Source organism: Macaca fascicularis, chromosome 15 (genome assembly GCF_037993035.2).
Source record: "Macaca fascicularis isolate 582-1 chromosome 15, T2T-MFA8v1.1".
Classification (NCBI taxonomy): Eukaryota; Metazoa; Chordata; class Mammalia; order Primates; family Cercopithecidae; genus Macaca; species Macaca fascicularis.
The window spans coordinates 65681447-65702694 of NC_088389.1; the positions used below are offsets into that span (position 1 = coordinate 65681447).

The window sequence follows — 21248 nt, forward strand, 5'->3', positions numbered from 1 at the left end:
CTTCCTCTCAGACTGGGGGCCCTGAGGACTGGGCCTGAGTCTCCCTTTCCCCCTTCAGAATGGGGCTCCCTGAGGACTGATCCACGGCCTCCCCGCGTCCCCTCCACCCAGCTGTTGATCTCCAACACTTCCACCTCCAGTCCTATTCTGCACAGCTCTCCCCAACGCTGGGGGCTCAAAGGCCTCTGCAGCCTTCCCCAGGGCTGGGGGCTTGGGGAGGGCTTCCTCAGGCGCTGCCCCAGAGTCAGGCTGCACATTGGCTTGGAGGACAGGCCTTTCCTCTGGGACTGTGAGGCCCAGAGTGCCCACCCGGATCTGCACCTCTGACCTCACAAAGGGCTGCTTCAGAACTCGGTCTCCATGGCACCGCTGGCCAGACGAGGGATGTTATTTTGGGCAGTGCATCCGGACTTGGCTCAAGTGGCACCAGCCAAACCCCAGCCTTAATGACCTCTCCCCTAGAGGAGCAGGAGCAGTGCTTGAGGCCGCCCTGGGAGGGCTGAGAGGCAGGCTCTGGACTGGGGACACAGGGATAGCCGAGCCCCAGTTGGGAGTGGAAGCTGAGCCAGGGACTGTCTCGGAGGAACAAGATCAAGATGCACTTTAACTGAGAAGCCCCCAAGGCAGAGGCTGAGAATCAGAAGGCATTTCAGCAGAGTGAGTGGGGCTCCAGGCAGGGTGGATGGGGCGGCCTCCTCAGTGCCCAGATCCGGAAGGGCCATTCCCTTGGTACCACACAGGGAGGAGGTGACTGTGGGATTGTTTGGGGAAGGAGTGCCGGCTGGGAGTGGAAGGCCTGGCTTTCTGGCTCTGGTGCAGTCCTGTGTTGCTGTGTGACACAGACACACACACGCTCTCTCTGAGCCTCAGTTTCCTTACCTGTATATTGGTTGTTGGGAGGACCAGAGGTAGAGCAGAGATGGCAGGGATGTGCTGGGCTGGGCTGTCAGCAGACCATGGGAGTGGGACGAGGAGAGAGCTGAAGACCACGGGCCGTGGACCACAGGGGGAGGAGTGCAGGCAGAGATGGGTCAGCTGCCGGCTTGCTGCAGTTGTTCCTCCCGCGGAGTCCCCTCCTGCGGGGCTAGAGCTGGGGCTGGAGGGTTTCTGCAGTCAGGGCTGGGGATAAGAGTCTGTGCTGCAGCTAGAGGGAACTGAGTTAGAGAATGAGGAGGACAGATAGGGTGAGGGGACTTGGGGCTACCTTCATGCTGTCAATTAGAGAGAAAGATAGGAGTACAAAGGGGAATTTTTAGGCAAGGTACGGGGTGAAATGAGTTTTCAGAGCCTCATCCTGTGTGTTCACCTTCTGTGTGTGTGTGTGTGTGAGCGTGTGTGCATGTGTGTGTGTGTGCAGGTCCTGGACAGTCACAGTTTAAGTTAGCAGCAACTGGGCTTGAGGTTAAATGTATAGCACGCAAATACGAGGCTGGAGCCACTGAGCAGAGGCTGAGGGCATCTCCACAGTCCAAAGCTGGGCTGCAGATAGGGAAGGTCTGGAGGAGCGCTGGAGGGTCTGGCCTGGGGTTGGGGTCCTGGGGCCAGCATGGGTGGGTGGGGCTCCAGGGCGTCGCCTCATTGGCTGAGCACTGCTCCTCCCTCCCTGTTGCTTGGCTGGGTTAAGGGAGTGGCACTAGTAGGAGCTGCCCCAGGGCTTCTCCCCTAGGGGCCAAGGTCTGATAGAAGTGTGGGGCCAAGTTCTGTGTGCTCCAGCCATGGTGACCTCTCTTTGGCTCCTCAGCATCTACAAATCTGAAAGACAAAACATGGTTCAAACATCCAGGCACAGGCGGTAAGTACCCAACCCCCTTCTCCCCCTCTAGCCCCCTGTCCTCCACCCAGCCCACTTCAGTGCCCTTCCTGCTCCACCCTCAGCCTCTTCCTTGGGGTAGCTGTCCCCCCTCTACCTCCTCCTCCCCACCCACTCACTCGCCTCTGAGGTCCCAGAAGAAGAGCATCTTACACCTGTGGCCTGGGCTGGGTCCTAGGGTGAGGGGAGGCTCAGAAAGCCTTGGATGAGGGTCAAGGCATGCAGGTGGCCTTCAACTCAACCGAACTCAGCACCTCTCACCCTCTCAGGCTCCGTTGTCTTTGGGGTGAACAAGAACCAGTCCTTGCAATGGCCAAGGCCCTGCCTATGTAGTCCTTGTTAGCTTTCTGGCCTCCCCACTCCAGCCCCCTGCTTTCCCTCCTCCAGCCACACTGAGCCACACCGAGTTTCTTTTCTGTTTTTTTTTTTTTTTTTTTTTTTTGAGACAGAATCCAACTCTGTCCCCCATGCTGGAGTGCAATGGCGCGATCTTGGCTCACTGCAACCTCCGCGTCCCGGGTTCAAGCGATTCTCTTGCCTCAGCCTTCTGAGGGGCTGGGATTACAGGATTATAGACACATACTACCACGTCCAGCTAATTTTTTTTTTTTTTTTTGTATTTTTAGCAGAAATGGGGTTTCGCCATGTTGGCCAGGCTGCTCTTGAACTCCTGACCTCAGGTGATCCACCTGCCTCGGTCTCCCAAAAGGTTGGAATTACAGGCGTGAGCCACTGCACCCGGCCTCACACTGACTTTCTTTGCTTTCTTCAAATATCCTGGGAGTCCTCTGATGACTGTTCCCTCCACCTGAGGGGCTTTCTGCAGTTAACATACAGCCCACTCTCATCTCCTTCATGGCTTTGCTCCAACGCCACCTTTTCAACAAGGATTACTCTGACTGCCCTATTTGAAATCACATCCCATCTCCAGCCCCTGCAATCCCAATTCCCCTCTCCTTGCTCTGTTTTTTCCATACGAGCTGGTACCTTCTCTTATACAAATGTACTTGCTTATTACACTTCATTGCTGTCAGCTCCACATGAGCAGGGATATTGGCCTGTTGTACACTTGGAAGGAGAGAACGAATAATGCCCCTCTGTTGACATCACTGCCTCCAGCCTATGTCTCTCTCCAGGGCTTTAGATCCTGTTTCTAGAGACCCACTGGTGTCTCACAGGCAACTCAGCTCCTAGATGGAAACGGCCTCCTCCGCCCCCTGCAAGTTCACTCCTCCTGTGCTCTTGGCTCAGTCAGGGGCCCCCTTCTCCTCAGTTGCTCAAGCCAGAAGTCCAGGTCATATCCTTGATACTTCCCTCTCCCCTATGTCTCATATCCAGTCACCAATCTCCTAAAATATCTAGAATGTGCACAGCTTCCACCATTCTTTCTACCACCAGCCTACTCCCCCACGGCCATGTCAGGCCACCACCCGCCCATTCTTCAAAACCTCCTTCAGGCCCCACCTCCCACGCCTCCCCTGTGCTCCCCCAGTCCCAGGCTGCTTCTCTCTGCTGGTGTTGCCATTACCCATCTCTTCCATTAAACAGAGTGACCCAAGGGTGGAGAGTGGGTTTTAACTTTGTATTCCTGGTGCTTGACTCGTAAGTAGGTGCTCAACAAAAAAAAAATTTTTTTTCTTTTTTGAGACAGAGTCTTGCTCTGTTGCCCAGGCTGGAGTGCAGTGGTGCGATCTCGGCTCACTGCAACTTCTGCTTCTTGGGTTCAAGTGATTCTCACGTCTCAGCCACCCAACTGGGATTACAGGTACCTGCCACCAAGCCCAGCATTTTTTTTTTTTTTTTTTTTTTTTTAGTGGAAATGGGGTTTTGCCATGTTGGCCAGGCTGGTCTTGAACTCCTGACCTGAAGTGATCCACCTGCCTCGGCCTCCCAAAGTGTTGGGATTACAGGCGTGAGCCACCATGCCTGGACAACAAATGTTTGTTGAATGAAGAAATGTTGGTTAGCAGGTTGAATTGTTGGCTTGTGGTTAGTTGGATAGTTTATGGTTGACCGGTTGATTCGATAATTAAATGAGTTAATAGCTGGTTAACAGGAGAATCAGTTAGTTGGTTTTTGATAGATTAGTCAAAGGGTTAGTAAGCCACTGGGCGTGGTGGCTCACACCTGAATTCCCAGCACCTTGGGAGGCTGAGGCGGGAGGATTGCTTGAGTCCAGGAGTTTGGGACCAGCTTGGGCAACATGGCAAAACCCCATCTCTACAAAAAATAGAAAAAAAATAGCCGGGCATGGTGGCGTGCTCCTGTAGTCCCCGCTACTTGGGAGGCTGAGGTGGCAGGATCGCTTGAACCCTGGGAAGTCTAGGCTGCAGTGAGCTGGGACTGTGCCACTGCACTCCAGCCTGGGCGACAGAGTGAGACCCTGTCTCAAAAAAGGAAAGAAAAAGAAAATAAACAAGCGTTAGTGAGTTGTTAGCTATTTAGTTCCTTGGTTAGCAGATTACTTAGGGGATCTGGTTGGCTGTCAGTTCCTTGCTTTGTAGGCTGGCTTTCTTGGGCCCGTCTTCTTAGTCTGTACCCTCTCCTTGAGCTCTGTCGTCTGTGTCCATGGCTCAGAGGACCATCTGTGATTTGCTGACCTCCACATGTGTCTGTAAGTGAGACCACATGACCAGCTGCCTCCTCACTGGCCATCCCACCCAGGTGTCCAGCGGGCTTCTCACACTCAGCATGTCCAGAAAGGGCCTCCTCATCCGTTCTCCCGCAGCTTCTCTGCTGCGCCCCACACTAGTCATTCCGCTGCCCTAGCCAGGACCTGAGGGCATCGCTGAGCTGCCCCGCTCCCTTCCCTCTCTAACTGAACACCAATCCTGTCAGCTTGACTGTGCTCTTGTGGCCGTTGGCACTGCCATCTCTGTGGCGCAGGCTGCCACCACTTCTCTACTCGTCTGTGGAGAAGCTGATGCTCACCCTGCCTTAACTCCACTTCCTCCATCCTGGCCTCCACAGGGGAGGCAGCTCTCTTGCTGAAATCCTCCAGTTGGCCCATGGCCCTCTGATAGAGTTCAGACTCCCTAATGTGGGCCATGGGGCCTTCTGCCACCTGGCCCTGGCCCCTCTCTGCCCATCTCATGCCACCTCCACTCCTCTGTGGCCAGCCCATTCCTGCACATTGGATACTGCCTTAGCTGCAGGCCTTTGCACGTGGCAGTCCTATGCCCAGAATGATCCCTGCCTCCCTGGAGGCTCCTTTACCCGCCAGCCTTCTTTTCTTGACCTAGATTTCCCTTTCTCTGGGAGCCTCCTACCCCCTCCTCTAGGCCATTCACTTCCTGCACACGCCCCATGGTGCCCCTCTTCCAGCTGGGGCAGTGCTCATCACACTGCACAGTAATTGCTCAATCGATTGCTTTTCTTCCCACGGGCTGGGATCATACCAGTGTCCCTTACTGCAGCGCCTGAACATTCTACGCGTAGTAGATTCAAGAAATCTTGAGTTCATTGGCTGGTCAGTGGTTATCTGTTGCTTACTGTGTCTTGCCTGCTGTGTGGTGATGAGGAAGGAGCCAGGCTTCCAGGATCCTCTTGGTGTTCTTGGCTTTCTGCTCTGTCCACTTCTCTCCCCTCTTCTGTGGTTGCCTCCAACACTGGAGCTGGGGTTAGATGGGGGCCAGTGGAGGGTCACCTCACCCTGCTAGGGAGAGTAGCAGCATTCCTCGGGACTTCTAAATTCCCCTGGCCTCACAGCAGCAAAAAGTAAGCAGAGGGAATGAGAGATGTCCAGGCATGGAATAAAACATCTTCCACTTTTCAGCTGAGACCCTCTGTTCATAGCTCACCCATCCCAGTCCTTGCTCTATTCCTTGCCCCAGAAAAACAAAACCAGGGATGAATAGATGGAGGGGGATGCAGAGTTGCGTGGATAATCCACTGGTCCCCATCCAACTCCAGCTCCCATGCAGCATCGTATAGGGGTCTCATTATCCCATGGCCAGCCTCCTCAGCCCTGAAGAAGAGACCCTGCCAAGGCAAGCAACAGCCCAAAGACAGTCCTGGGAAGGTACCATAGAAGCAGGGGAAAGGTGGACAGAGCAGGAAACCCAGAACACCAAGGGAATCCTGGAAGCCTGGCTCCTTTCTCATCAGCACACAGCAGGCAACGCCCAGCCAATGAACCAAAGATTTATTGAATCTACTATGCCTACTGTGTTCAGGCACTGCAGTGAAGGAAACTGGTATGATCCCAGCCCTTAGGAAGAAAAACAGTTAATTAATTAAGCTTTTTTTTTTTGGAGACAGGGTCTCACTCTGTCACCCATGCTGGAGTGCAGTGGTGTGATCTCAGCTCACTGCAACCTCTGCCTTCCAGGCTCAAGCAATCTTCTCACCTCAGCCTCCCCAGTAGCTGGGACCACAGGCATGCACCACCACACCTGACTAATTTTTTTTCTTTTAATAGAGATAAGGTTTTGTCGTGCTGCCCAGGCTGGTCTTGAACTCCTGGGCTCAAGTGATCAGCTTGCCTCAGCTAGTCCTGGGATTACAGGCGTGAGCCACTGTGCCTGGCCTAATTGAGCAATCACATTGCAGTGTGATGAGCATTGCCCCAGCTGAAAGAGTGGGCACCATGGGGCATGTGGAGGAAGTGAATGGCCTAGAGGAGGGGGTAGGCCGCTCTCCCAGAGAAAGGGAAATTTAGGTCAAGGAAAGAAGGCTGGCAGGTAAAGGAGCCTCTGGGGACGCAGGGGACCATTTTGGGCGTAGGACTGGCATGTGCAAAGGCCTGCAGCTAAGGCAGTACGTGATGTGCAAGGATGGGCTGGCCAGAGGAGTTGAGGGGCTGGTGTCAGCTTCTGGGCATGCAGACAGTGAGAGAGCAGAGTGACTAGTCTAAACAAGCACTAAGGCCACACTTAGAGGTATCTGTATCCCTCTTCTTCCCCCCCACTTTTTTTCTTTTTTTGAGACGGAGTCTCCCTCTTGTTGCCCAGGCTGGAATGCAGTGGTGAGATCTTGGCTCACCGAAATCTCCGCCTCCCGTGTTCAAGCGATTCTCCTGCCTCAGCCTCTGAAGTAGCTGGGATTACAGGCATGTGCCACCATGCCTGGCTTATTTTGTATTTTTTAGTAGAGATGGGGTTTCTCCATGTTGGTCAGGCTGGTCTCGAACTCCCCACCTCAGGTGATCTGCCCACCGTGGCATCCCAAAGTGCTGGGATTATAGGCATGAGCCACTGGGACCGGCCCCTCTTCTTCCTCTTTATCCTCCATCCCCACCCCACCACCTTCCCCAAATTCCAGTCCTATACCTCTCCCTATACGCAGATTTGGGACCTGTTACTCACTGTTTCATCTACCTGTCCATCTAATTGTGCACTTCACTAAATATATATTAAGTGCCAGGCACTTTGGGAAGCTTTGAGGATCTAGTTGGGAGTAAGACAGATTCCCCAGTTTTCACTCATTCAACAAATATTTATTGTACATCTACTACGGCCTGGCATTGTGCTAGGCACTGAAGATACACCAGGAAGTAAGATCCAGTCCTTCCTTTTCTCCCTCCCTCTCTCTTGATCATTCATTCATTCACTCACTCTCTCACAAACCTCTGTTTGCACTGACCTGGTTGCAGAGCCTGGTGCATTTTGCTGACCCCTTCATCTTTGACAGAACCTGGTACATGTTTCAGTGCTCAGTGCTGTTTATAGAGCTCGGCAGCAGACTTTGTCACACCTCATGCTGTTTGTAGAGTGCCTCACTGTTGCCAGGCCCTGGCCTGTGACCCCAAAGTTCTGGCTCTAGCAGATAGGCAGACAGACAGATGGATAGACATAGACAACTGAGCTCCACTTTCCAGTCTGCTCTCTCCTACCCTGCTTTTTTCCCAAGACACTTGTTGGCATCATGGATCGCACTTTCAGCTCCCCACCTGCCCCTCTGCAAAGTGGTTTCATTAGTGTGTCATTTTTACTGGTCCAGTCCCAACTAGAAGGAGCATGGCCTGGCTGTCTACCCCGTTCCTCTCCATGTCCCCATGGCTCTCAAGTGTCTCCAATTCCAGCTGTCCCAGCTGCCCTGGGCAAGAGGAGGTGTGTGTGGTGAGGCTGCTGGGTTACCCATTAACTCAGTTGTGAGTTGAAGAGCCGATGGGCAGCAGGCAGACTTGAGTCTCCTTTCTGTCCATGGGCTCGGGTCACTGTCTCAGGTCCACCCGTGGCTCCAAAATGGTCTCCTGGTCCGTGATGGCAAAGATCCAGGAAATACTGCAGAAGAAGATGGTGCGAGAGTTCCTGGCCGAGTTCATGAGCACGTATGTCATGATGGTGAGTGGGTGGGCAGCACGAAGTGGGTGGGGCTCCACCAGGGCCATCCATGACCCCCTCCCCATGCTGACCCTGTAAGTCACATTGTCCATTCCTTGCCTCTGAGCTGGGAGCCAGGGGAAGCAGCAGAGGAAAGTAAAGAGGTGGGGGGCCTTTCTCATCAAGTCTATTTGGACAGAAAGGCTCATAATATGTGGGGGTCGAATGAAACCATGCACTGGGGTATCAGAGGCATGGCTGGAAATGGGGAGAAGGGAAACCCAGGGTGAAGAGATTGAAGAGGCCCAGGTGCAGTGGCTCATGCCTGTAATCCCAGCACTTTGGGAGGCTGAGGCAGGTGGATCACCTGAGGTCAGGAGTTTGAAACCTGCCTGGCCAACATGGTGAAACCCCGTCTCTACTAAAAAATACAAAAAACTAGCTGGGTGAGGTGGCGGACGCCTGTAGTCCCAGCTACTTGGGAGGCTGAGGCAGGAGAATGGCGTAAACCCGGGAGGCGGAGCTTGCAGTGAGCTGAGATCCAGCCACTGCACTCCAGCCTGGGCGACAGAGTGAGACTCTGTCTCAAAAAAAAGAAAAAAAAGAAAGAGAGATATTGAAGAGAAACTTGATGATCAGGCTCTGAGAATGAATCCAGAGGGCACTGGGCGATGTTGAAGGCTGGCAAGCAGGGGAGTGACATGATCAGATTTGGATTTTAAAGGTAATTTTGGGTGCAGTGTGGAGCAAAAGCAGGACAGGCACGGCTGGCAAGAGGGAACCACTTAAAAGGCTGTTTCTGATCTGGGACAGGGAGAGGGTGATGACTGGTTTGGGGTTGGAGAAGAAAGCACGTGTTTGAGAGGGCTGTGGAAGATGGAACTGGGGAGACTCTGCCAGCAGAAGATGTGGGCAAAGCGCTGATGAGCTGTTCTGGAGCACGGGGCCCAGCACAGGGTGAGAGGCGAGATGCCCATGGGGAAATCCAGGAGATAGTTAAACACAGGCAAGGGGCTGGAGCTCAGGAGAGGCTTGGTCTGGAAGGAAAAAGTTGAAGTTCATCATAACACAGGTGGTGATTGTCGACATTGTCCAGAGAGAGTGTACAGAAAAAGAAAAGGATGGTTTGAGGACAGAGCCCTGAGGAATGAAGAGGTGCACGCAAAGGAGCCTGAGAAGGAATGGTCAGAGAGGTGGGAGGAGACCCAGAGCAGACTGCATGACAGAGGGGGGCAGTGGTTCCACCAGGAAGAAGCTGTCAGCAGATGGGCCACGCAAGGTGAGCACTGGCAAGAGGCCTTAGGGTTTGGCAACGTGGAGGCTGCTGGTAACCTTGACAAGGGCTCTTCTTTAGTGTGTGACTGGGACAGAATCCAGACTGCAGGCGGGATGTGAGGTTGCTCCCTCTCCACCTGCTTCAGCCCTGCCACTTACCACAGCGAGCCTCTGCCCTTAACACGACTGTAGCCATGTTTACTGCATCTTATGCAGGGTCCAGGTCTAGAAAAAGAAGGGGCAGCCTCTGGGAAGGGAAGCCAAGGCAGCCAGGTGCATGCTAGAGGAAGGTGGGGTGAGAGAGAATGTTTGTGTGTGTGGTAGCGCCCATGGATCTCAAGGGAGAGAGGAAATCAGAACACCAGGGTTCTTAGCCTGACCCTGCCCGTGAGTCACTGGTTGGCCTTGGGCAGGTCTCTCCCTGGCTTAAAGCCTGACTTCTCACTTATATTGTGTAGAATTAGGACTTCACGGGCTTTGGAGCTGTGTTTGAATCCTAGCTCTGTTATCTTCTAGTTGTGTGACCATCCACAAGTATCTTAACTGTTCACAAATTTACCTTTCTTGTTTTTGAGACAGGGTCTCACTCTGTCTCCTAGGATGGAGTGCAGTGGCACAATCTCGGCTCACTGCAGCCTCCACCTCCCATACTCACGTGACTCTCTTGCCTCAGCCTCCTGAGTAGCTGGGACTACAGGCTCGTACCACTGTGCTCAGCTAATTTTTCTATTTTTAGTAGAGATGGGGTTTCAGCCTGGGTTGGCCAGGCTGGTCTCGAACTCCTAAATTCAGGTGACCTGCCTGCCTCGGCCTCCCAAAGTGCTGGCATTGCTGGCGTGAGTCACCTCACCCGGCCCACAGCTTTAGCTTCCTTATTGGTTAACAGGAACACTAACACCAAGCTGGAGGACTTGTGTGAAGAATGCCAAGTCTCAGCACCCAGTACACATGTGGTACCCATGTATTGGTTTCTTGTTATTAGGACAGGTGCTCTCAGCTGCTCTCTCCTCTCTGCCTCTGGCCCTCCCCTGCTCCTCTCTTACCTCCCCACCTGCTTTGGCTCCTGAGCTGTGAGGACAGCAGCTAGATCCTGTCCCTCCTTAATCCAGGGCAAAGTAATTCACTTACCACAAGACATTCCAGTCCCATGAGGGCTGTTAACCCTTGGAACCTCGGAGGCAGGAGGGTGTGTCCTCTGAGATCTGTTAGGGAAATAGGCACTGCCCACATGCTTGATACCTGCCCACATCTCTGTTTCTCTTCCTTTTATTGAGATTTTCATTGAGCACCTAACGCATCCCGGGCTCTGTGATGGGAAGCACCTTACGTGAAGCATCTTCCCAAATCCTTGCAATAGCCCTGTGAAGTAGGTACTATTATTATCCCAGTTTCACAGATGGGAAAACTGAGTCTCCTTGAGACTAAGCCTCTTGCCCAAGGTCACACTTTAAGTCAAGATTAAATCCAGTGCAGTCTAATATCACAGTCTTTTTTTTTTTTTTTGAGATACAGTCTTGCTGTGTCATAGTGGTGCGATCTCGGCTCACTGCAACCTCCACCTCCCAGGTTCAAGCGATTCTTGTGCCTCAGCCTCCGGAGTAGCTGGAATTACAGGTGCACGCCACCATGCCCAGCCGATTTTTGTATTTTTAGGAGGGAGGAGGTTTCACCATGTTGTCAAGGCTGGTCTTGAACTCCTGACCTCAAGTGATCCTCCCGCCTCGGCCACCCAAAGTGCTGAGATTACAGGCGTGAGTCACCGTGCCTGGCCTAATATCACAGTCTTGACCCTTAACCTCTATGCTCTGTCCCTTAGCTTAAATATGGCCAGCTTTTAAAGACTCTGGCTTGTCGATGCTCCCCCAGCCAGGGTAAGGTCCTCATTTTCAGGTAGTTCAAGACGCCTCTCTCGGCCTCAGTTTCCCCATCTATAGAGTGGGAGAAAAATTCTTGCTGTGCAGATTTGCTGTGAGAATTGAAGACGGTAGCGCTTTAAAAGAACTTTGTGAGGTGTAAGCCTATGTTGGACATTGTGTTGTTGTTATTTTTAGTTGCCAGGCTGTGCCAAGAAGTGAGGGCTTTTTTTTTTTTTTTTTAAATATATATATAGGAATTTCAGTGAGTCACCAGGGTGAAGGTTTTGCCAAAAAGCTAGTGTGACCTTGGCCCCATTTACTGCAGCTGGGACGAGGGAAGCGGACTGATCCATGTTGCAGCTTCCAGGGGTGTTGCCCTTGGGACTTGGATGGGCTGGGCCACATTCACTGATCAGGGAGAGGAGGGGCTGGAGCCATCCGGGCCTGGAAAACCAGCCGTACACGTGAGCCATGGGGCAAGGGTTGTAGATCACATGCTACAGGGGCCAAGAGAGCGGCAACTCAGGGCGGTGGGGACTTTGGCTGGCTGCTGAGTGCCAATCTGTGCGAGGCTGTAGCTGCTGCCACTCCAGCTGACTGTTGCCATGGAGGGTGGAATGCAGGCCAGTGTTGCCTGAGCTGCTCATTTTTCAAGAGAGACGGAAACTTCTGTTCTTCAAAACCAAGTTATCTAAACAAAACCTGTGTGCTGGATGAATTAGGGCATGACTTGCCAGTTGGCAACCCTGACACAAGGAATCATGTGGGGTTCATTCGCTCACCCATTTTTTTTTTTTTTGAGACCGAGTCTCACCCTGTTGCCCAGGCTGGAGTGTAGTGGTGCCATCTCGGCTCACTGCTCTGCCTCTTGGGTTCAAGCGATTCTCCTGCCTCAGCCTCCCGAGTAGCTGGGATTACAGGTGTGTGCCACCACGCCTGGCTAATTTTTTGTATCTTTAGTAGAGATGGGGTTTCACCATGTTGGCCAGGCAGGTCTTGAACTCCTGACCTCATGATCTGCCCGCCTCGGCCTCCCAAAGTGCTGGGATTACACCACACCCGGCCTATGCTCATTCAGTATTTTTAGCACATGGTATTGGAGTGGGGGAAAGGCCATGGGGGCCCCTGTTTTCAGACCCTCCATGCCTGCTCCAGTCCCTCTACCTCCTTATCCTGCCAGCCTGTCAACCTGTCCTGGCCTCACTCCCCACTGCACCCACATCTGTTCCTGCCCTCCCCTGCTATACGTTATCTTGGATCTGAAGGCAGCCCAGCTCTGGGTTCCCCCTTTCTGTCCTGGGGCTTCTGAGGGACCCAGTGGGGCCTGCTCAACTGCCTCTCCCCCACCATATCTGGGCTATTTCACATGTTCTCAGACTTCCCCAAATCTGCTCTGTACTCTGACTTTGTTTATTTATTTATTTATTTTATTTTATTTTTTAAAATAAGCAAATGGCTTGACAGGTAAAATAATCAACACTTCCTGTGGTGTTCACCTCACCCTCTTGTCCCTCTCACCACCAGACCCATTAACCACATATGTATCCACATATCACCCCTTGGCTGGGGTGGGGTCCTCTCCTTCCTGGAGGACCCCTCCACTTCTGCACCAATCCAGCTGTCCAGCCTACTCAGGTACTTCACACTGTCACTTTATTCTCTCCTTTATCTTTAGCCTGTCCCTCTCTCAGCCTATAAACATACCGAAGTTTCTCCACTGAAAACAACACAAAACGAAACCTCCCTCCCCTCACCCTGTCAGCCCCTTCGCGGATCCTGTTCTCTCTCCCCTGCTCCTCAGGCGACTTCTCAAAGAGGAGTCTACGCTGGTGCCTTTCAACTCTTTGCTGCCACCTCCTCACCTCTCCAGCTCTGGAACCGGGCTTCTGCCTCCACAGCTGGATGACGCAGTGCTCACCATGTTCCTAACGACTGCTGGATTGTCACATTCAAAAAAAAGCATGCTTTCTAGGCCTGTACGCACTTGACCTAGAAGCTCCATGCGACAGTGTGGACCGCACCTTCCTTGGGAAACTCTGTTTCTCCTCGGCATCCATGGCACATTCTCTCTCTGTTCCTCTCCCATTTCAACACCTGCTTCACAGTTGAGGCTTCCAGCGTCCACCCATGAGTGTGATGTGTGGCTCTACGGGCAGCCCCAGCTACCTTTTGGTTTTGTTTTTGTTTTTGATAAGGAGTCTTGCTCTGTCATCCAGGCTGGAGTGCAGTGGCTTGATCTTGGCTGACTGCAACCTCCGCCTCCCGGGTTCAAGCAATTCTCCTGTCTCAGCCTTCTGAGTAGCTGGGATTACAGGCGAGTGCCACCACGCCTGGCTAATTTGTGTATTATTAGTAGAGACAGGGTTTTGTCATGCTGGTCTTGAACTCCTAACCCAAAGTGATCTGTCCATCTCGGCCTCCCAAAGTGCTGGGATTGCAGGCGTGAGCCACCGCGCCTGGCCTGGTCTGCCTTCTTACCCTGTACCCCCTCCTGGGGCCTTCTCCACTGACGGCTTTGACTTCGGCCCTCATGTCCACAATTCTCCAGGTTTTCTCTTTCATCAACGCTAGAACAAAGCTCTCCAGGGGAAATACAATACAAGCCATCTATATAATTTAAATTTTTCTAGTATCCACATTGAAAAGGTAAAAAGCAACAGGTGAAATTAATTTTAATAATTAACCCATATATCCAAAATCCTATTTCAAGATGTAGTCAGTGTAAAATTATTAGGATATTCTGGCCAGGCATGGTGGCTCAAACCTGTAATCCCAGCACTCTGGGAGGCTGAGGTGAGAGGATTACTTGAGGCCAGGAGCTCGAGACCAGCCTGGGCAACATAGTGAAACCTCATCTCTACACAAAATAAATTGAAAGGCCGGGCGCGGTGACTCACGCCTGTAATCCCAGCACTTTGGGAGGCTGAGGTGGGTGGATCATGAGGTCAGGATATCGAGACCATCCTGGCTAACACGGTGAAACCCCATCTCTACTAAACCTATAAAAAATTAGCCGGGCGTAGTGGCAGGTGCCTATAGTCCCAGCTGCTCAGGAGGCTGAGGCAGGAGAATGGCGTGAACCCGGGAAGCAGAGCTTGCAGTGAGTGGGAGATCGCGCCACTGCACTCTAGATACTTTGTCTCAAAAAATAAATAAATAGAAAAAATTAGCTGGGGCCCGGCACAGTGGCTCATGCCTGTAATCCCAGCACTTTGGGAGGCTGACGCAGGCGATCATCTGAGGTCAGGTGTTTGAGACTAGCCTGGCCAACATGGTGAAACCCTGTCTCTACTAAAAATACAACAAAACAGCTGGGCATGGTGGCGTGCACCTATAACCTCAACTACTTGGGAGGCTGAGGCAGGGGAATCACTTGAACCAGGGAGTTGGAGGTTGCAGTGAGCCGAGATCGCACCACTGCACTCCAGCTTGGGCAACAGAGCAAGGCTCTGTCTCAAAGAAAAAAAAAAAAAAAAAAAAAATTGGCTGGGTGCCGTGGCACATGCCCATAGTCCTAACTACTTGGGAGACTGAGGTGGGAGGATCATTTGAACCCAGGAGATGGTGGGTGCAATGAGCCCTGGTCACGGCACTGCACTCCAGCCTGGGTGATAGAGCAAAACCCTGTCTCAAAAATCAATCAATCAAACAAACAAACAAACAAGAGGCACGAGAGAGTAAGGCATGCGTGGAGCAGCGCAGTTGTTTGGTTTGAGGCCATCTGGCATAGGTAACTGCCTAGATTTAGTCCTGGCTCACCATGTACAGGCTGTGTGACCTTGGACAAGCCATTCAAGTTCTCTAAGCTTCAGGTTACTCAGCTGTCAAGTAGGGGAGAATAATAGTACCTAACTCATAACATTGGCGTGTAAGGGTTAAAGGAGGTGATCAGTATAACTTGCTGACATGTAGGCAGTGCTCAATAAATGGTTATTATTATTTAGTAGCAATACTATTGCTGAATGGAAAGAATATTGGGGCAGATATGAAACAGGCAGAAAGGATGAAATTATGCAGGGTCTTAAATGGTGGCCTACTGAGTTTGGACTTCATCCTAGAAGTGGAGGGGAGCCAGTGAGTGAGCCCGGGAAGACATGATGGGGTTTTTGTTAGGAAGGTCACTCTGGCTGCAAGGAGGAGGCTGGGTGAGGTTTGGGGAGAAGGTAAGCAGAGCTGATTGGGTGTTGGGGAGGATAGCGAGGAAGCTCCCATTTGCAACATCTGAGTTTCTGGCTCTGCCAACGGGGATGGGGAACATAGAGTGAGGAGCAGGTGTGCTGTGAGATGGCAAACCTTCAACAGAACCTGGGACGCCCGTGGAACACCAGGAGAGTTCCAGTGGGGATTTGCAAATAGGGATCTGGCTTCCCAGCGGAGATGATGGGAATTTTACTGCATCAAGCATAGCTGAAGCTGTCGATGTGGTAAAACCATGCCTGAAAAGACCTTTGGAAAATCAGGAGGTTGCTGGAGCCCTTGGAGAGAGCTTTGGTGTCTGTGACATGTGGAAGTGGAAGCCAGATTGACGAGGGGGTGCGAGGGAAGGGGTGAAGCAGCTGGACAGCGTGTTCTCTCATGCAGCCTGACTGAAACAGGAAGGGGGCATCCTGGAGAAGGACACTGGGCAGGGGTGGGACAGTTTGCTGGGAAGGATGAGATTCCAGTCTGTGGAAGCCAATCAATGGGAGGAGGGAAGGTACTGGGGAGATGGAGGCCTCTGCAGAGGGAGAGGATAGCACAGAGCTAGGGCTGAAGGGAACAGTGGTTCTAGACTGAGGCTAATGGGCCTGAAGGTACGCCCCTTCCCCTGTGAAGGCGGTGTCATCTGAGGAGCCGTGAGGGATGGGCAAGCAGCAGCAGCTTGGAATGCTGCCTGGGGTCAGTGGAAATGAAGCCGAGGGCAAGACAGTTAGGACCCCACTGTTCCAGCATTGTGGAGATTGGGGTGGAGGGTGTGTGTGTGTGTATGCGTGTGTGTGTGTGTATGCGTGTGTGTATGCGTGTGTATGCATGTGTGTATGCGTGTGTGTGTGTATGCGTGTGTGTGTGTGTGTGTATGTGTGTGTGTATGTGTGTGTGTGTGTGTGTGTGTGTGTGTGTGTGTGTGTGTATGCAGGGAGGGGTTCCTGGCAGAGTCAGGCATGGATGGATTTGGAGGTCCCTTAAAGAAACTTCCTTCAGGCCAGCCTGAAGTGTGAGGGACTCTGAGAGGGTGCAATCCACGTCAGCCATCCCCTCCTCACAGCCCTGCCTTACCCCAAAACTTCAGGTAGGCCTGGGGCTGAGGTGCTTGGATGTCTGTCGTAAGAGCTTCTGACTGCCGCTCCACCTGGCTCTCAGTGGCTCAGGTCTGAGAGGCCTCAGCAGGGGCAAGGAGAGGAGGCAGTAAGGAGGGAAGGCTCTGGGGGAAGAGGGCGTGGCAGAGGATTTTCGAGGCAACGCCAGGGAGGCCCAGGGCACGGGGGTGAGGAGCTAGAACTGAGCTCCGAGCCCTCCTCTGAGGTTGGGGCTTCTGGGCAGGCAGCCCCCTTAGAGGCCCTCCCTTGTAGGTGTTCGGCCTTGGTTCCGTGGCCCATATGGTTCTAAATAAAAAATATGGGAGCTACCTTGGTGTCAACTTGGGTTTTGGCTTCGGAGTCACCATGGGAGTGCACGTGGCAGGCCACATCTCTGGTGAGTGAGCCCAGCCCCTGCCGGACCGGGCAAGACGAGGTGTCCCCAATAGGCTCTTTCCTGCCTGCCTCAGTCAGCCCCTTCGCCGGCACAACCAGTGCCTGAGCCTGGCCACTGGGCAGGAGGAAGTCTCCTCTGAACCCCGTGCCTATGACGTGTCTGCCCCAGATTCTTCCTGGGTCCCCCTGATCCACCATTTTCACTGGCTGGGTCATCTTAGGCAAGTCATCACCTTCTCTGTTCCTCAGTTTCCTTAACAGTGAAACGAAGATGGTGGCCCCGGCCTCACTGGGTGGTTGTGAGGGCTCAGTGAGAGAGCTCTGTCACGGAGCACGCTCTTATACACACTAGCCATCGTTGTTCTCAATACTGTTTGTCACTGTTGTTTGTTTTGCTCTCCCTCCCTGACACACTTGCCTGCTGCCCGCAGGGGCCCACATGAACGCAGCTGTGACCTTCGCTAACTGTGCACTGGGCCGTGTGCCCTGGAGGAAGTTTCCGGTCTATGTGCTGGGGCAGTTCCTGGGCTCCTTCCTGGCAGCTGCCACCATCTACACCCTCTTCTACAGTGAGTGTCCTGCCCAGGTGTCCGCCTCTGGCCTCAGCCGCCTCCTATGAAATATGGGCAGACTGGACCTCAGTGTCCTCTTTAGTAAAAATAGCTGGGAGAAAAAAGCCCTGGAGCTCCCCCACCCTCTAACCTATAACCTCATTTCTGGGACCCCGGTGGGGCTTAGCTGGGGGCAGGTTCACACGACAGTCTGTGTCTCCGCAGCGGCCATTCTCCACTTTTCGGGTGGACAGCTGATGGTGACCGGTCCCGTCGCTACAGCTGGCATTTTTGCCACCTACCTTCCTGATCACATGACACTGTGGCGGGGCTTCCTGAATGAGGTCAGTGGTCCCGGATGAGTACCCCTCCCCCTGCCCTCCACCCCTGAGGACGGAGCCAGCAGGGAGCCCCTCCGGATAGACAGGACAAGAACTCTGGATGGAGACTGTACCGAGACGTGTCTGTGCTGGTGGGCTTGGATCTGGGGCACTGCCGAGGTCCTGTGGCTTGAGGAGCGGCCCAGGTGAGCTGCCACAGCATCTGCTCCTTAGGCGTGGCTGACCGGGATGCTCCAGCTGTGTCTCTTCGCCATCACGGACCAGGAGAACAACGCAGCACTGCCAGGAACACAGGCGCTGGTGATAGGCATCCTCGTGGTCATCATTGGGGTGTCCCTCGGTATGAACACAGGATATGCCATCAACCCGTCCCGGGACCTGCCCCCTCGCGTCTTCACCTTCATTGCTGGCTGGGGCAAAGAGGTCTTCAGGTACTGCCCCTGCCCAGGCCCATTCCTTCGAGTTTTTCTGTGGTTCCCCTGTGTGTTGAGGGGTGGCGGGTGATGTGAGGGGCAGCGCAGTAGGGTCCTGCTGAACCCCCAGGTGGCCTGGGGAGCAGGAGTGAGTCCCAACATTTCCCCAGGCCAGTACAGATACAGATCCTGCACCTGCACTGGGTGTCAACCTTGTCCCTGAATAGGGCTGAGGCTGACCGGGTCCCCGGGTTGGGGATGTTTCCTGGGGTAGCCTGGGGATGAATCCTCTGCTCAATCTGTCGTGGGCCGAGGTGGATGAGGGTGCTGTCCTGGGCATCAGCCCGCTCAGCAGGCCTCTGCCTCTTGCCTGCAGTGAAGGGGAGAACTGGTGGTGGGTGCCAGTGGTGGCACCACTTCTGGGTGCCTGTCTAGGTGGCATCATCTACCTGGTCTTCATTGGCTCCACCACCCCACGGGAACCCCTGAAATTGGAGGACTCTGTGGCGTACGAAGACCACGGGATAACCGTATTGCCCAAGATGGGATCTCACGAACCCACGATCTCTCCCCTCACCCCCGTCTCCGTGAGCCCTGCCAACAGATCTTCAGTCCACCCTGCCCCGCCCTTACATGAATCCATGGCCCTAGAGCACTTCTAAGGAGAGATTATTTGTGATCCCATCCCTTCCCCAATAAAGCAAGGCTTGTCCCACAGCAGTAGCCCCACTTCCTGGGGGCCTCCTGTGGTCAGGCTTCCCTCCTGGGTTCTTCCAGGAGCTCTAGGGCTATGTCTTAGCCCAAGGTGTAGAGGTGAGGCGCCTTGAGTCTTTCACGCCCTGGGAACTGGGGTGCCCCAGGGGGAGAACGGGGAAGAGCTGACCTGTGCCCTCAGTAGCAACAGGGTGAGACGAAAGAATGACAGAAACAGAATGAGGGATTTTCAGGCACGGGGGAAGGAAGGGCTGTTTTGGGGAAAGGACCGTAGCTGGCTGGTGGGGGGGCCGGCTTTGGAAATACTTTGAAGGGATCCTGAGATTGGACTCTAGACTCTCCCCTGGTTCTTCCTTTCCCTGAGTTCTGGCCAGTTCTTGGACCAGACAAGGCAAGGCCCAAGAATGTAGATCAGAATTTTTTAGCCTTTTTTTAATTAGTGCCTTCCCTAGTAGTCTTCTAGATTTTTTTTCCTTAATCACATGAAATTTTAATATCACAGATATACTATATACCTATTTATGTACTGTATATGTTCTGTGCTTTATACATAAAATAGAGTTAAGATTTTTTTTTCACCTCTCCTTTTAAGAATCAGTTTTAATTCCCTTGAGAATGCTTGTTATAGATTGAAGGCTGGTAAGGGGTTGGGCTCCTCTTTCTTCTCCCTGATGCCAGAGTGCTCCCACATGAAGGAATTGGAAAGGAAGATGCAAAGAGGGAAACCCTTAGAACACATGAAGACACAGGAAGAAGCCTCATAGGGCCCCAAGAGCCCCAGGGAAGCAGCCGCAGAGGTTGGGTGGGGGTGGGGGGCCAGGATCTGCTGACCCTGGGGCCAGGCAGGAGTCACTCTGCTGCCTGGGGCTCAGAAAGCAGCATCACCCATGGTTCCTGTCATTGCTCATGCATTTTGCCTTTCAACAATTATTGTGCACCTACTGTGTGCAGGCCCTGCCTGGACACTGGGGATGTGCAGTGGGTGCGCTGTGCTCTGCCTTTGAGGGTTGCAGTTTAATGGGGAACAGGTAATTATAAGGAAGAAGGTGCGTGCAGAGTGGGAGGCTTGGAGGCTGTGGGGCTCGGGGTGGGGAAACTCACATGCAGCCTCTGGGTCAAGGCCAGGAGGCTTCCCAGGAGGAGACAGAGCAAGGTATGGTGGTGGGGGGTGTCTTTTTTGGGGCTGGGCGCTGCACTTTACAGTTTGAGGGGATGGGCAGAGGAAGCTGGGCTTCGTTCTGGAGGTGGGGGACATGGTGAGGTGAGGTTTAGAAAGCACACCTGAGCCACAGTGTGTAGGATGCTGGAAATGGTGGAGACGGGCCTGCGAAGACTGCCGGGAAGTGATGAGCCAGGAGCAGCAGCCGGGCACCTAATAATGGGTCAGCACTGTGGACGTGGAGACGAGAGATGGGATTGATCAATATCCGAGAAGTACAATGTGCAGGACTTAGGCTCCATTTGGATGGAGTGGGTCAGGGAGAGGGAGGAGTCAGAAAAGGCTTCCAGTTTCCAGCTTGGGCCTGGGGATTGGAGACGTCCCCACTGAGAGTAGGACACAAGTGCGGAAATGGCTTGGAGAGGAAGATGATAAGTTACATCACGGACGTGCTGAGTCTGAGTTGCCTATGGGACTTGGAATTGGGGGTGGCAAAAGGTGTGTGATCTTGAGCAAGATATTCAACCCTTCTGGGCCTTGGTCTTCTCATCTGTAAAATGACGATAAGAATATTACCTCCCATTTGTGTTGCTGTGAAAATTAAATGCGCTACCACATGTAAAATGTTGAGAATCGTTTCTGGCTCAGAGTAAGTGCTCAATAAACACAGTTATGCCTTTTATATGGTCTGGAGCTCAGAAGTAGAAGATGGGGGTTCGTGAAGTCATGGGTCTGTGGATGTAGCTAGAGTGTGGATTAATGACAGGAGGGTCAGGGGGCACTGCACAAGGCAGGTGGTCAAGAGACACTGGACACAACCCAAATGTCCCTCCACAGGGGAACAGATACATACACGGCTGTGCAATTGCACATAATAGAATCCTCTACAATAGTGAAAATTAAGGCACAACAGACACCTGCAACAACACAGAAAAATTCTGGAGGCATAAAAAGTAATAACAGTAGCCGGGCGTGGTGGTTCACGCCTGTAATCCCAGCACTTTGGGTGGCAGAGGTGGGTGGATCACAAGGTCAAGAGATCAAGACCATCCTGGCCAACATGGTAAAACCCTGTCTCTACTAAAAATGCAAAAATTAGCTGGGTGTGGTGGCAGGCACCTGTAGTCCCAGCTACTCGGGAGACTGAGGTGGGAGAATTGCCTGAACCTAGGAGGCGGAGGTTGCAGTGAGCCA

At 53.1% G+C, this 21248-nt stretch overlaps 1 protein-coding gene across 11 annotated transcripts; it reads left to right on the plus strand.

Annotated features, from left to right (window-relative positions):
• Window positions 1-474: 474 nt before the first annotated feature.
• On the plus strand, window positions 475-20678 carry AQP7 (aquaporin 7). 11 transcript variants are annotated; one of them, XM_045373369.3, is made up of 8 exons: window positions 475-657; window positions 1742-1792; window positions 7977-8094; window positions 16754-16877; window positions 17308-17445; window positions 17653-17771; window positions 17982-18199; window positions 18558-20678. In XM_045373369.3, the coding sequence occupies exons 2-8, from the start codon at window positions 1767-1769 to the stop codon at window positions 18841-18843; spliced, it is 1029 nt and encodes a 342-aa protein (XP_045229304.1). In that variant the 5' UTR covers window positions 475-657; window positions 1742-1766; the 3' UTR covers window positions 18844-20678. The 11 variants fall into 11 exon arrangements, with proteins under 11 accessions (XP_045229304.1, XP_005581577.3, XP_073873436.1 ...); XM_005581520.5 differs by having other exon boundaries at window positions 18617-20678; XM_074017335.1 differs by having other exon boundaries at window positions 7977-8081.
• The last annotated feature ends 570 nt before the right edge of the window (window positions 20679-21248 follow it).